At 36.8% G+C, this 16,853-nt stretch overlaps 1 protein-coding gene across 2 annotated transcripts in view; it reads right to left on the bottom strand.

Moving 5' to 3' along the window:
* Window positions 1-537: 537 nt before the first annotated feature.
* Window positions 538-16,853, bottom strand: part of Coq6 (ubiquinone biosynthesis protein COQ6, mitochondrial) — a 64,576-nt gene continuing 48,260 nt past the window's right edge. For both annotated transcript variants that reach the window (XM_083137881.1, XM_083137880.1), the window contains exons 4-10: window positions 11,852-11,959; window positions 10,225-10,287; window positions 9,809-9,916; window positions 5,095-5,297; window positions 3,102-3,217; window positions 1,433-1,599; window positions 538-674 (exon numbers count right to left, since the gene is read on the bottom strand). In XM_083137881.1, coding sequence (XP_082994007.1) covers window positions 645-674; window positions 1,433-1,599; window positions 3,102-3,217; window positions 5,095-5,297; window positions 9,809-9,916; window positions 10,225-10,287; window positions 11,852-11,959 — 795 coding nt within the window. In that variant the 3' untranslated portion in view covers window positions 538-644. The remainder of the gene's footprint in view (window positions 675-1,432; window positions 1,600-3,101; window positions 3,218-5,094; window positions 5,298-9,808; window positions 9,917-10,224; window positions 10,288-11,851; window positions 11,960-16,853) is intronic.

The raw sequence follows: 16,853 nt of genomic DNA, 5'->3' as shown, positions 1-16,853 counted from the left end.
GTGTCAAAATGGAGGGGAGAGGATGAAAAATTCATGATACGGTTAGTTAAAATAAAGCTTGTTTAGTTGATAATAAGAAAACATTTGCATGATAGTATGCTTAAACATGGTTCAGTTATTACAAAATAATACAATAATTTGCAGTTAAAAGTGATTTTCATTCCCTAGAGCCAAACTTTAGAACTCTCCCAAGCGAAAAAGATTTCTAGATGTATTCTTCCTTCAAACATTTCTAAACTAAAAGTTGGAGGTCCAGGTTTAGAGCCCTTGGCAATTAGTTTTAGTGACTGTTAGCAGCTGGATATGCCCTGCACCAGACCCATATTAATACAAAACTTCTCCCCAATGATAGGTGGAAATAAGTCTGAAAGAATTTGCTAATCATACTTGAATATAACACAAAACTGTAATTGATCCAAATGTACTATGGAGAAAATAATCACACTCGGATTAAAATATCGCTGTCCAAGAAGCAGCATTAAATTTGGTTCATTTGATAATAAAATTGCATAAAATATTTTTTTATTAACTCTCTATCAGTGAACATTTATTAACAATAATACAAATGTACAAAATACTTGGAGAATCACACTACAATATTTTACTGAGGCAGCTTTTTTCTTTGATTCGAAGATCAGTCCCACTTACACTCCAGCACGTTCCATTATTGCTCTCTGAAAGATTAAGATTGTAAGTACTACAGGTACCTTGAGCAATTAAAATACGTTGTAAACGACCTTTAGAAACACCCTGTATATGGCTTTGATTCCCAGTGGAGGCACATTTCAGTACTTCAGATTCCACTTTAAACTGTTGAGGCAAAATGTCGCCATCCTCGCCCCTGCCAACAAAGGCGTTGCTTTATTAGAGACTGGGTGAGCCCCAGAGCCATTTTATGCAGGGGCATTGTCTGAAAAATTCCCACCTTAAAAAATCACTCATTCAGAGGAACGAAACCAGTTCTGATGAACTTTTCCTTTACAATTTTATTTGGTAGGAGAAAAAAAAACAACAGAAATTATCCCAATGGCTTATAAGAAAAGTCACCACTTATGGCCTACAGGTAGTGCCTAATGTCCTCCGTAATAAGGTGTCCTAGTTGTAATTCCCAGTGGTTCAGATCCCACTTTAAAACTGTAGGTTCAGTTAGCCTATCTAAGCATAAAGTGGACTGCATGCCAGTGTACACAGTTTCAATATCAGCAGGTGAATGCACAAGATTGAACCACATTGCAACAGTGCAGCACAAAAGATGTTTTACAAAGTCAATGATATGGATAATAACTAATCTTATATTTGCCTATTTGCATCAATAAAGACACCAAATTGTAACGTAATACTTACATAAGAAACATATCATGAAAATGTTCTAAACAATAATGGTTAACCGATTACACGAGAACTTCTCCACACAGAAGGTGTTAGTGCTTACCTTGACAGGCAGGATACTATTGGTGAGTTGTAGTCCCAAACTTCGCAGCATTACTACTGGCAGAAAACTTGTACTGTACAACTTCTGGAGTCCATCAATAGCCACCATTGTTGGGAAATTATGTCTCTGACGTTCAGTCTCGTAACTTAAAAGATGAGAAATCTTTCCTGTATGAAGCAGAATAAATGATTGTTAAAAATAAAGTTTCATTCATATGCCATTTTAGCCTGATAAAATCATATGAAGTAGGATGAGACACATTAATCGGTACTCTATTGGTATCGGCCGATATAGGCATATCCATGTATCGGTAAAATTACCGATTAGTTTACCGATCCGATATATCTATAAATATCTTATTTGTTATCTACCATTTTGTTATAATTTTTATGGATAATCTGCATCCCCTACTTTAAAAATAAATAAATGTCTAAATATGTAACTTCTTTTGCACTGCAGTCACTGGAAACAAACATTTATTAAGGAAGTCAATGAACTATTCAGGTTCTTCAAGGACCATTTGGAATTTTATATCGGATTGGTTATTGGTATCAGTAAAGTTTCTATCGATATCGACCAAAATTTCATATTGGCTCATCCCTGAATTGTACCATTTTCTCAAATTTTCTGCCGGCCCCCATGGCAGAGTAGTTAGCACATCGTGTTACTGTGCCAGGGGTCCCAAGTTCGAATCCTGGCCTGGTCATGGATGATTGTGAGTGTCCATTCATAAATTTCACCATATCATCATCTCTCATCCCCATCATCGCAAATTAGCCACATGTGGCACAAAAAGCAAAGTAAAATAAAGCAAATCAATCAATCTAAAATTTTCCAGAGCCTTATATTTCCAAATACCAAAATTAACAGTAATATATGAAGTGGTAGACATTGCAAGGTCTCAGTCCAATTCTTCATGATGATAAACAAAATTTACATTCTGAAATATTTTAATATAAAAATGTTAGTTATTTTATTTATATATATATATAAAGGGTAAACTGTTTCAAACTGAAACATAAGATGTGTGAACCGATATTAGTATGTTGTTAATGGAAACTTATTCACTATTTAATTCATACATTATGGAGCATACCAAAAATAATGACTTACGAACTAACATATATGTTTTAAATACATTGTAATATCAAATGTAATCCAGTGATGGAGGAAGATTCACCCCTGTACCCCAGCTAGCCAGCAAAACACAATAAATAAATGCATTTTTACCCATATATGCATTTTTTTGTATGACATTTAGCAGTGTTATAATGCTCCTCACTAAAAAATATGCCTCCTCCCCTCCATTAAAACACTCATTTTTTTTCTGACACCATCACTAATGTAACTACGTAAACAAACTATTATGCACAATAATTCTTTGGTGGGCCTCACTGATGGTATAGTGGTAACATCGTCACCTTGTAATCAAAGGGCCCAGAGTTCAATACCTGGCGGAGGCACACACTGGTTCAGATCGCACTTGAAACTGTAGATCCAGTCCTGATTAGCTTATCTGTGCATAAAGTGAACTTAAAACAAAAACTCAATTCTTCGGTGCTTTTTCTTGCCAGTGTTGCCATGAGACATCAACTCTTCTTCCTTTCAATTCTTGTCTATTAATAACATAAACCTTTAATCAGAAACATCAGAAATCTCTACAACTTACCAACGTCACTGCCAGAATACACAGCTTCAGCCAGGAGTCGTGTCAGGCACTCCGCATCACCGAACCCTAAGTTCACACCTTGTCCTGCTAACGGATGGACACGGTGAGCTGCATCTCTGCAACGATAAAAATGACGAGTTAAATCCTGCTATCAAATATCTTCCATACACAAAAATGGAATGCGCAAAATGAAATTTGGAAAGTGATAGAGAAACACAAATTCTTCAATTCTAACTGCACAACATCAGAATGTCATCAAAACAGTGAAAAAAACAAAAACATCCTGAATAATTACAATTTTTTGAGCATAACTCTCCTAGAAAAAAAATTGCACAAATGAAGCATTCTGTACACAATAACAAATAACAAGCAAAATATAAGATGATATTTGTAAAATGAAACAAGTCCTGTTAAAGGCAAATATCAAAATTATAATTTTATTGAGTTGGCTGAAATTTCTGCTTATGGGATGCACTCGTACCACAATACAAGTTTTATTTTTGCTCTTTTTTGGGGGGAGGGGTAAAAAATCCCTCATGTAAGTCCTTATTTAACAATAAGGTTCCATGTTATTTCATATTGTAGCATCCTCGCTTTTGAGTAAGCAATTCTGGGTTTGATTCCCAGCGGGAGTCCCCTCATATTTTGGCATTGAACCAGCATCGTGAAGACAATTAGGAACCTACTTGAAAAGAAGTAGCAGGTTCCAATCTCAAAAGCCAGAAAACTGTAGCTACGGGACTCTATGCTCTGACCAAGCAAAACCCAATAAAAAAAGACACTGGTAGACACTTAGGCTTCTTGTATTTTGCTCATGAAAACTATAACTCAACAAGGTATCAAACTTGAGTCTTTGGCATTCAGTGTTAATGTCAAACCACTCTGATACCAAGCCAGGCTCTGGCATCTCTACAACTTCCACTGCTTGGATTTCTGTGTAGGGTTGGTCAAATTCCAGACATACTGCAATTTATTCTTTAAATATTATGTCTTTTTTATTTTTCACTAAGATGCATGGAAGAAGAAGTGTATCTCATGAATTTCATCCAAATTAACCAACTCTCTTATTCTCAAATCTCAGATTTAATGCTACAGCAAAGCAAATTTTTCATTTGTTCCTATCCTGGTCAAGATTAATTTAATCTTGAGTATCATACTAATTTCGTATAGGTCTATCATCAGATTTTTCAACTCTTCCTTCATATCTCAAGTGTATCATATGGCATTCCCAGGAATTTCATCGAATGTGTATAATTAAAGATTAAAGACTGCAAAAAATAATACTCCATATTGAGAAACAATGACAAGGAGGCCAGTAATATTGTTTAGAACCAAAATAATTATTGTGAAATGAAAAGTTTCATAATTTATATTGAAAAATGCAAAACAAAATCATGGTTATCAATGAATTACTTAAGCCGATGAATAAAGAATTTCTAATCTAATCTATAAACAGGGTGTCTGAAAAGTCACGAAACCAAGACTTCGAACATACGTAACTTTGGTACAAAAAGCGATAGAGACATGAAACTTACCCTGGATATTAACTTTGTCTAGGTGGATATTTTTTAAACATTAAACAAGAAAATCGTGGTCTACACGAACATTCAGTATGCAGAAAAAGTTACCGAGGTGTAAAAAAAAGTTTTGTTATGAAACGGTGGAGTCGCTTGCAATAATTTTAGATTTGTATCGATGGTCTATGTGGGTATTTATTGCACTGATAAAAAGAATGATACATTTTTACACATTTTATACATTACAGACAGATCATATATTTCATGCATCATCATCCTCAAGATTGGCTTATATGTAAAAAAAAGGAACATAAAATAAGACAAATTGAACATAAGTATAAATGAAGGCAGATGGACAATTCTGTCAAGAAGCTGAAAGAACAAATGGAAGCTTCCTCTAATCTGACTTGTGTCAAGAAACAAAGAAAGTTCTACAACTATGCTATTAAGGAAAAATAATAGTAGTATGCTCTTACCCTATTAATGCCACCGCAGGCATTACATATTTTGTTGCATGACCAAAACCTAGAGGAAAGGCAGCTCTACTGTCTTTATCAACGTCACTGACACTGGGCTGAAGTTGCCGCATAGATGCTACTACTGGTGAGATAGTGTGCACCAAATCATGAATGCCTTTCAAAACTGAATCCACAACTTCATGATGAGGGAACTTTTTCCACTGTGAAAGAAAAATGTGGCAATGTAATACAAGATCAACATTTTGTCAAATTACAAAAGTTGTGAAGACACATCTTGATATTCCTGTTCACAGTAATTAATAGGGTTTAAAAGGTATGCTGAAGTGATAAAAATCTTGGTAAAATTAATTCATATGCCCTGTTTTTTCCCCTTTTTTAAAGGAGTAAATGTCTACATAAGTGGTTTCCTTTTCAAAGCAAAACCCCCTGCAGTTGCCTGGTTTCATACACTAATTGAGGAGGTGAATGAACCATTCTGGTTCTTCATAGAACATCTGCAATTAGAATTTCCATTATGCAAAATTCGTGTTGTGTCGGTTAAATAAAATGGCCACAACACATTCTGGCATTATGAAAAATCTCAAAATGCATCATGTTCATTTCCCTTTATGGTCACACTGTAGGGAGGGACACACATTAATCAGTATTCTATTGGTGTACCTGTTTTTTTAATTTTATATTTTTTTGAAAAACTTTGTAATTGTTAACAAAAAAAACTTTAAACTACTTCTCTACATAGTCACCATGTACATTTAAGCATTTGTCATAATGTGTGAAGAGTTTTTGCAAGCCAGTTTCATATTTCTCTGCCGCAAGTACATTGAGAAAAGTAGTCACTCCTTCTTTCAGTTCCTCATCACTGTGAAATGTCTTTCCTCCCAAAAAGTCCTTTAGTTTTGTGAAGAGATGAAAATCTGAATCAATTTCATGAAGAATTGTTTGTGAAACACCAGGGAACTGTTCACTGATTTCATCCAGTGTGACGCGCCAATCGTTCTTGATGAATTCGTCAACTGCACTCAGCAATACCCTGAACGTTCATCATCATTCCCGAGTTAAAGTTTCGACACCAGCACCGAACAGACGGCTCATCAATAACATTGTCCTTTAATTGACAGTGAATATCACATGGTTGCACATTCCTAGCGTTGTGAAGTTCACAAGTGGAGATGTTTTCAATTTTTTTAAACATTGTAAACACTCACAGAAACAATAACTACGATGACAGCGCTACGATACTTCGCACACACTGAGCAGTCAACTGAAGTCGTTTGACTTTGAGCGGCGGCTACTCACGTCACTGGTGCTCCAAACGGGTACTACTACTTTCCGGATGGCCCTCGTATTACAATATTCTGTCATTTTTATGGCTATAAACATATTATTTCAATTTCCTACTTTTTAAAAAGTAAATAACAGCATCTTCTTTTGCATTGTAACATGCATTTATTAAGAAGGTCAATGAACCATTCAGGATCTTCAAAAACCATTTGGAATTTTATATCAGATTGGCAAAATATTGGTATCAGTAAATTTCAGTTTATTGCTACGACAAAGTAATACGAGACAGGCTTCAAGCTGTCAAAGTTTTCAAGTTAGGTTAGTTTAGGTTAAGGCTAAGAGTGGCAAAGTGGGTAAGGTAGTCTGCTGCTAAAGATTAACTTAATCTAAAATAACCCTTCAGCAGATTGAATCCTGTCTCAAATCACATTGTGGCAATAAAGGGAAAGGGTGGCAATGCATTTGGGTATTTTCATAATGTAGGAATCTACCATATGTTCCGCACACCATGAGCAAAAGACTCTGATAGTCACCAGTTGTGGTTAATGAAACTCTTGTGTTTTACCTTAATAAAGAGGTTTATTCTTCGTATAAGCACTTAACAACAATTTACAAAACTTGAAACCACACATAGGTATTATTCTCAATATTTCCGTACTACAGTTAACTTGTTGCTATGCTATTGTTAGCTTGTTAACTTAATTAAATTATGTTGCCAGGTTGACACCTGCGGGTTAGTCTATTTGTCCTTCCAATACTAGTTGCCTGTTACACCTTAAACATCTGGCAAATTAGAAAACGAACAAACACAACATTCCAACTAAATAACGAAGAAATACAGTGTAATGTCCAGGGCACTGTACACACCAGAATACATCGTTGCTCTAAAAGCTAGATGTAAACCAGCGACACAATCATGGACAACACAGCCCAAGCTCCACAGAGGATTATACTGACAAGGGAGGTTATCTAAGTGTCCCCCTCCGATTTCCATGAAACTTGGCAGGTGTATAGAGGGGCCCAAAGGAAGAAATACATGTTTTTTTTTTTTGTTTCAGCTAAAAAACTGTTTTAGGGGGCGAAACCCCTTCCTCAAATGTCAAGATGAGGAGAAATTGAAGTGGGGATCTGACCCCTGTGTCCCCCGCTGATTTCCATGAAACTTGGCAGGTGTATAGAGGGGCCCAAAGGAAGAAATACGTGTTTTTGTGTTTCAGCTAATAAACTGTTTTAGGGGGCAAAACCCCCCTCAAATGTCAATTTGGTGAGACACTTGAGATATGAAATACATATCACTGGCAAACACAGCTCTGTGCTGTGTGTGTTCCAATTATATGTGCGTGTTCTTCCTATGCCATATTTACGTGGTTTCGGGGTCAGATCCCCACTTCAATTTCTCCTCATCTTACATTTGAGGGAGGGGGGGGTTGCCCCCTAAAACAGTTTCTTAGCTGAAACACAAAAACACGTATTTCTTCCTTTGGGCCCCTCTATACATCTGCCAAGTTTCATGGAAATCGGAGGTTGACACTTACATAACCTCCCTTGTGAGTGTGAGTCTAGATGCCAGAGCCTCATTGGCCTGTAACATTGCAGGGGTGTACTACTTGAATTTTCGTGCCTTCAGTGAAAGTCACGAGTCACCCCTTAAACCCCAGAACATGCAACAGAAAACTCACAATTGTAACACAACCTTATTGATGCATCGGGATTGAACCAGAGACCCTGAATCTTCTCTTGGGTGGTGTAGCTATTCATCACTTGGCCTAAAGTATGATGTGTGAAAGGTCACACTCTAGAACAGGGGTTTCCAACTGGCGGCCCGCAAAGCCAGCTTGCAAAATACATTAATTTTATGTATTCTTATTAAAATACGTTCTATTTTTACTGAAGGAACGGAAGCTCTGTGAAGAAAGACAATATCACATGTAGAATTTGATTTTGCAGTCAATAATCATCAGAAGAAGAATCTAAAGTGACGTAACTTTCTCTTCACACCATGCATTCCACCCCTTCGATATGCGGAATGAACTGGCCCGCTTCCGCAAAGGCTTCACCTCTGGCTTCACTCTTTGTCTTTAGAAACAAACTGCAGGCACGAAGTACCAAGAGATTTCCAGTGTTCCAACTCTGATTGTACTGTGACTGATTGTTAAAGTTTGTGCAAATATCGAAATGAGCCATATAAAATGAGCACCATCCAGCTATTTAGCAATCCTCTTGGAGTTAACATCGAGGAACAAGAAGCTTGTCTCCAACTTGAATTGTGTGATTTGCCAGAGGATGTGTTCCTTCAAACTAGGCAAGAAAAGGGGCCCCGAGTTTTTCAAATACCTTTCAAAGGAACGTTTTCCAAACCTTCGTAGTTTTGGGCAAAGAATAACATCGATGTTCGGTAGCACATACACATGTGAAAGTGGTTTTTCTTCAAAGAAGTTAATCAAGAACCGTTGGAGAAGACGATTGGCAGATTCTTCACTGCTTCACCTTCTGAGACTTTCAAATACAGAAATTGAAGTGAATATTCCAATTTAATAAAATAAGCAGATCGCCTCAATTTTCACATTGAACACTTACTATGAAGGATTCTTATTTGTATGTTGTGTGTTTCATTTCTTTCAATTCATCCATAAGTATTGGGTTTTTGTGAAATAAATTGTAATTATAAAATTTTGATTTGTGAATCCATTGTTTTTATTGCCTCATTTAAGAAATTTAGGTCATGCGAAAGGACTGCATTTTCAGTTCAGTACTTACAATTTTTGAAATTCTTATCCCACTCTCCACCAAAAAATGCGGCCCGCCAATCAAATGCTGGATATAATTTTGGCCCTCGGACCTTTTGAAGTTGGAAACCACTGCTCTAGAAGAATGGCAAGAATTGACAAGTACCATAAATGGGTTTTATACTCTCCACGACTGAACCGATATGGATGTAATTAGGAAAAGGACTTTACCTGCCTCTCGTCCGGATGTAGTTTATTTCCACAGATCGTCCTCTCATTCTTCTCAATTGTCATATATCTGACCCCCTGTCACAATTCACTCTCCTCACACCTTGCGTTCTTCATCCCTGATCTTCTCACAAACCTGTTCACTCGCCAACTCTTTTCTCCCCGAAACACAGCCGTCTCTCAAGTCAATAACCTAATGTTTGCTTTATTACTTATTAAGCATTCCTTTCTCTGCTTCCTGCTATGTTAAGGATAATAGCAGACTTGTCACTTTTACACAACGCCTTGGGTACGATATGCAATGGAAGATTTCACTTACAATTAAATATCATTGGAATGGCTTATGCATTAAAAAATGGAAGCATATAAGTAAGCGTTCTTGTCAAATGAATACAATCATCTGATACAGAAAATTAGTTTGCAATATCTTAAGAAAATGGATTATATAGAAAATCAATATGTAAATTTACACATACCAAGGCATCATTCACAGCATCCACAAAACAGTCAGCAGGTAAGTTCAGTAGTTCCTTTGCATGATCTGTTGATGTCGACCATACTAGTGAGCTTAATTCACTTGTTAACTGAAGGAAAAAAAAATGATGTTATTATTGAAAAACACACTGAAGTACCCTATCTTGAACCTTAAGTCATGTATTGCCTACAATTCTTTTTATGCCACAAAGCAACATTAATATTATATTAATTTTTATGCATGTTTCAACTATTCCAAAATATAGAATATATAATCTAGACTGCACGAAAAGGAAATAAAAATAGCAATGGAATTTGCATCCATGTAACTTTGTACTCTTATATGGCTAACCATCCTACTCTTTATACGAGGAAAAGTGACCAATATATATACCATATGTAACATACCAAAACTTACTGGCAATAAAGCAATGGGACCTGAGGGTAGAAATCGTTGCCAAGCAACCACATTTTCAGTTGGCTGTAAGGAAAAAAGTATCAGCATAAATATTTCCAAATTACAAACATACAAAAAAAGGTTTCACACACACAGAAATATGAATGTATGAGCAGGGGTAGAAAAATACAGGGTGCCCAGTCACCATGGCACCTGAAAAGTTTCACCTGGAGCCTGAATATTCAAAGTCAGTACTAAAAAATATACACATATCTTTAACATTTCGAGTTTACTTATGGAAATTGTCATCACCTTTTTTTTTAAAAAAAAATGAGTACAGTATGTGTTTTTTAATGTTTCTGTGTTTTATGTACCATGTTTATCATTAAATCAGAATAATAAACATGCCATTATAATTTTTTGTTTCACTGTTGCTAGCTGAATTTTAAAATCTGCTGCAATATGGTAGAGTTGGCCATATATTAGAAGAATGTATTGCATAGGTATTCATGCTATTACCGGTTGAGCCTTCTTTAGAAAGGCCACTTCTGGTGCAACAATTAATTACCTTTAGTTTTAGTTTTTCTACCCCTGCATATGAGTCCATGTGGAAACAAAATAATTAAAATAATGTGGTATAGTAAATGTGAATATCCTCCTGAATGTGTTTGACTCAATATTCTTTAGCTACACAAATTCAGGAAGAAAACTATGTAAGGTTTTGAAATGTCCAGCAAATGGAGAAATATACACCATAATAGCTGGACTATTATGCCAGTGTGATTATACATACGTATAGGAAGAGAATAGGTGTGTTTCACCTATATCACAAACTGTTGCATGGTGGCTTCGAGCAGGCATGATTGAGGCCAGTTCTTGTAAACATACAGAATTGAAGCAGGTGGGCGGAAGATACTAACAAAGAGACATTAGTGATTTAAAACAAACGTGCAGTTGGTGCAGATGTAACAAATGATACATGATGGATATTTCCTTGCAAACGACAAATAAAATTGGCTGCAAACATGGCGGCTGCGTGCTTCCTGACGACACATGAAAAAAAATCCGTTAAAACACACTTTTGTGGGTCATGACAGAATAAGGAGTGTTTCCCAATGTTTTTCATGAATTAGCTTCATTTTTTGTTTATTTTACACACTAACAAAAAACTTTTTTTTCTATTTCCAATACATGTAAGACCTCATTTCTGGCATTCTACCTAAAAGTGATACAAGAAACAAGATTCTGTCAGAAACTTGCCACAAAACATTCACACAAAATAACCTGTACCCTTTGAATGCCATGAGCCTGCTCAGTGGCGTGTCCAGGATTTTTGAAAGGGAGGGGTTTTGAATACTTTTTCTTCGTAGTCGGCCCTCTCTTTGTCATATTTTCCTACCTTTGACGTTCTTTTCTTAGGAATACTGGGCCTAAGTGTGGGGTTATAACCCCCATCAAACCCTCACCCCTTGGGCAGACCCTTGAGCCTCCTCTTGTGTTTTTTGAAAAACTGTATCACAATCATAAAAGCAAGCAACAGACAGTATGTTAGAATACTATTCTAAGCATACATTTTATTATGATAGGTAAATAGATAAATACTTGCCACTTTCAATTTAATACCAAAAAGATATATGAATGAACTTACCTCGGACAACTTCAGCGTTGCTACAACTCCCATTTGGTCATAATTCCATGACACATATTTCACACCCATTGTCTGTCTCACTTTAGAGTTGGCGCCATCTGCTCCCACCTGCAACAAAATGAAGTGAATTTTAAATGCAGGATGTTGGACATTTAACAGATATACACTCTTACTCTTTTTATCTTTGACTGTCTCTTCTCACCTCTTCCACACACTAAAGAATATCAAACGAACAATTGGTTATGAAATAAGAAGAAAAATGAGAATGCAGTGTCACAAAAGTTTCTCTGAACTTGGATCCAACTTAACCTCATGATGGCAGGAGATACATTAATGAGACTTTTATCAACTTGGGTGATGGAATGCTTAGCACAGCAAGTTACGACTGTATGGGTCCCATCCCAGGTTCAAATCCCAGCCTGGGTGTTCTTTTTGAGAGTCCCTTCATCATATCATCATTCATCCTATCCTTTACGAGGCCTCCAGGATGGCGTAGTGGTAACTTGGCAAGTATCTAGAAATATGTTTCGGGAAGGGGGGGGGGGGGTCCGAACCAAGTGTCTCAGGAATAATAATAATTATCTAATATATAAAAATGGATGTAGGTGTGTGTGTTTGTTCCAGCATAACTCTCGTACGCCTGGAGCGATTTCAACCATTCTTGGTACACACAGTGGCGTACGCAAGGGGGGGGGTTACGGGGTTTAAACCCCCCCCTTGAGCTTGTGAAATATGAAAAATGCTGTGGAAAAAAATTTAAATGACCAATTTACCACAGTCAAAGATCTGGGACAATACTATTACTATTACTACATCTACTACTACTACTACTACTACCACCACTAATAATAATAATAATTTGAATTATTATTTCCATGTAGCATGGAGAAAAGCACAGCATTCCAAGCACACACGTCTTTCAGAGCGATGCCTTGCACAAGTTCTTGAAAGTGAAATATGATGGTAACTATGATTTAAAAGAGAAATAAAATGTTTTGTATTTCAGTTGCAACAATGTTCAATACTCTGGCGTACGCAGTTTTTTTTGGGGGGGAGGGGCCGGAATAGTAAATGTGGATAACACATGGCTTCGTTTTGGAGGGCAGGATGCATAATAAAATATCTCGTATTTTTGGAGCTTTTCAGTCTATTAAAATTGTATTCAAAGACAAAAATGGTAATCGGGACTCACTTTAAAAGAGGTTTCGTATTTACACATTTTGATTTTTTAAAGTTCTTAACGGATTTTTATTTGAAAATTCTGATTTTCTCAAAATTTTGGTAGGGGGTGTAGCATCATCGGTAGAGGCATGCATATTTCGTTTTTGACAAAAAGAAAACGAAATTTGAAATAACACATTGCAATGTTAATTTTTAAGGTTTCTGAAAGGTGTGAGGTGCATTTTCCTACCCTGTTTTGTCACGAAATGATGCGAAATGAACTGCAAAATGCGAAATAGACTCTTAAACACGAAATTTACCGTTTATATACCTACGCGACACTTTCTGAAGTCTGAAGTATCCTGTGTGTTATGCAATTCACGGAAAATTGATTAATTTTGCTGTAAATATTTGAAAAGCAAAAATGGACTCCTCTATACAGGAATAAACTTAATATTCTGGTAATGATTTAATGTGCTATTAGAAGGGATATGTTTATTTTGTGTAATAGTGCAGTTTTTAAATCGGGATTATATTCACATTTTTAAAACCAAAATGTAATTTATATACCGCTTTTTCACCGCTATAACAGCGAAATTTCATTTTATTTACAGCTTTTGAACCCGAAATTGACTCTGTTTTTATACTGAAATTTTGCTTTTCTATTTACCAAAAGTATGTGCCTCTAACCATCGGCCATGCCTCTACGTACGCCAGTGTTGAACGAACATGTCTTTTTTGTGTGTGAACAATGAGAATTAACTAAAGAAAGTTCTTGGTTCGTTGTTAGAGGCTAATGTATAGACAAAGGCTAGGCGGACAAGAATACAGTCACCAGTCTGCCTTCCCATTGTATTATTTACCGCAGCACGTTTGAATGTCTCTCTTTAAAATGTCTCACCTTGTTGACTAGACAATTATTCAAACGACAATAAGCTTAACTATTGGAAAATGTTTTGTTGGTAAGAACAGTGAGACAATCCAGATGTGAATTATCGGGGACATTTATGCGGGGAAGAAGCCGGAAAAATTCCAACCAATTTCGGGAATCGAATCCGGATCTCCCACGTAATTGTCAGATGCTCTACCGACCAGACCACCGCAGCTTCTTGGATGAGTTCCATACTTTAATTATTTCAATTTATTTTAATATATTTTCTTGTTTTATGGATTTTCTTCACCCTTAAAATGTCTCACCTCGTTGACCAGACAAAAAACAAAAACAAAAAAAATGCTCCCAGGATTTGATAAAAATTGAATGATTAGAAAGTAATTTCTTTCTATTGTTTTCATAAATGGTATATTTATGTAGATCTCTACTACATAATAGTAGTAGTGGTATTAGTAGTATTATTAGTAGTAATTCAGCTAATTAATTAACTATAAGTATTATTAATTAATTGTGATTATTATTATTTAATTAAAGTATAATAAATCAAAGGTAATGTGAATTTGGAGAAATTTTTAGAAATAACCCCCCCTTGACGAAATCCTGCGTACGCTACTGGGTACACATACCACTTGCAATTTCGAAAGAAATACTGTGGGGGTAAGACATCCCTGGCACCCCTAGGGGTTAGGGTGGAAAGGCGGTAACATGTAAAAATAATCGAAAACGACCGATATCCATAGTTTTCGGGGTCGCTAAGATGAATAGTGACACACCCAATGCCGTTCAACTCCAAGTTCATCACCTATCGGGATGGAGGGTGAGAGGGAGTTAATAAAATGTCAAAAATGACTTAGATTAGTGTCGAATCCATAGTTTTCGGAGCCTCTAAGCTAATTGGTGACATTCACGATGACCAAACTTGGTACACATATGACTTATAATCTGGAAAGAAATACTGGGGGGGGGTAAGACACTCCTAAAGGTGGGGGTGGGAAGGGGTAACCTGTGAAAATAATCGAAAACGACCGACATTACTGTGGAATCTATAGTTGTCAGGGTCGCAAAGATGAATAGTGACACTCCCAATGCCGTTCAACTACAAGACACCCCTAGGCGTGGGTGTGGGAAGGTGGTGACATGTAAGACGACCGATATTAGTGTGGAATCCATAGTTTTCGGGGTTGCTAAAATGAATAGTGACACTCCCAATACCGTTCAACTCCAAGACACCCCTAGGCATGGGGATGGGAAGAGGTTGACATGTAAAGCGACCGATATTAGTGTGGAATCCATAGTTTTTCGGGGTCGCTAAGATGAATAGTGACACTCCCAATGCCGTTCGACTCCAAGACACCCCTAGGCGTGGGGGTGGGAAGGCGGTGACATGTAAAACGACTGATATTAGTGTGGAATCCATAGTTTTCGGGGTCGCTAAGACGAATAGTGACTCTCCCAATGCCGTTCAACTACAAGACACCCTGGCACCCCTAGGGGTGAAGTGGGATGGGGTGAAATGTAAAAATAATGGAAAACGACCGATATTAGTGTGGAATTTATAGTTTTCGGGGGCGCTAAGATGAATAGTGACACTCCCAATGCCGTTCAACTCCGGTTAGAATTCATAATTTTCCTGTCTAATAGAAGAATGCGATAATTAAATACCCAGGCAATGCCGGGCAATCAGCTAGTAATAATAATACTAGTAATAATGTTTAAATTAAAATAATTATATTAAATTAAATTAATATTAATTACAATACATACATTTATATTATATTATTATTACACGATTAGGTAAAAAGACTGTAGCTATAAAAATAGACATATAACAGCGCATAATCATTACGTAGCTTACCTTTAGTTAAGATCGGAATAATTTACATAAAAACAAGTGCTCTGGCAATTAAATTAATGTCAAATAGATGAATAATTGAATATTTATCGAATAACAAAAATGATGTCACATGTAGTTCTGATTAAAAAAAAAGTTCAGAGGAAATTAATAACCATCGATTATGCAACAAATGCTAATAATTTCATTACTTAATTTTAGTACTTGTTAAGTCTTTCGGGGTTTCTGGACCCCTGGACCCCTTCCAAATACGTCCTTCCTGTCCTTCAAAGCCGTATGATCCCAATATAATCCTTGTCTTCCTTTCGCACTTAATAAGTCTTTCGGGTGTGTGTGTGTGTGTGTGTGTGTGTGTGTGTGTGTGTGTGTGTGTCTGTGTGGGTGGGGGAGTCCGAACCCCTTAAATACGTCCTTCATGTCCATGAAAGCCCTATGATACCAATATAATCCTTGTCTTCTAATAAGTTCAGAGGAAATTATACAACAACGGCTAAACAAATATATTTTTCATTATTTAATTTCAGTAGGGTAAAGGAGGGTAAGGGTACGCGGGCGGCTGAGAGTACTATTGGCTTTTCCCAAAGGTTGGTAGCACTAATCGAGATAATTCTTCCACCACGCCAGTTGCTGGGAAAGTCTAGTGCAGCAGCACCACAGATATTCTTGCTCCCGCATTTTGTCTACGTATGATAGGTAAGTGAACATTTTTTTGCTTTTCGTTATAAAATTTCGCATGTTAAACGTAAGGAATATGACCACGTAAGTATGGCAAATTCACGAAGTGCATGTAATACGAAGAACATGCCTTATTAGACAATGCACAGGTGAGGCAGACCTGTTTCTGTCTAAGCAGTGCACCCCTCTGGTGATTGAAATGAGAAGTAGTGTAGGTGGAGGGCAAGAGTTCGCATTTCCGTGCGTGCGTACTCTTGGGCAACAGTTTGTAATGAAAGATGTACGTAGGTTGTCTAAGGTGAGCATTGTACATACCTTCCAGGTAAACGAGTATGAAATGTTTAATCAGGGTGGCTACAGAGAAGCAGAAAGGAAATTCCCTGGCTTTTCCCGGTGTTCCAGGTCTGTCGCCATCCTGTTAA

The sequence above is a fragment of the Lepisma saccharinum genome, chromosome 16, assembly GCF_977018435.1.
Source record: "Lepisma saccharinum chromosome 16, izLepSacc3.1, whole genome shotgun sequence".
In the NCBI taxonomy this organism is placed as follows: Eukaryota; Metazoa; Arthropoda; class Insecta; order Zygentoma; family Lepismatidae; genus Lepisma; species Lepisma saccharinum.
This window is presented reverse-complemented; position numbering and strand designations above follow the sequence as displayed.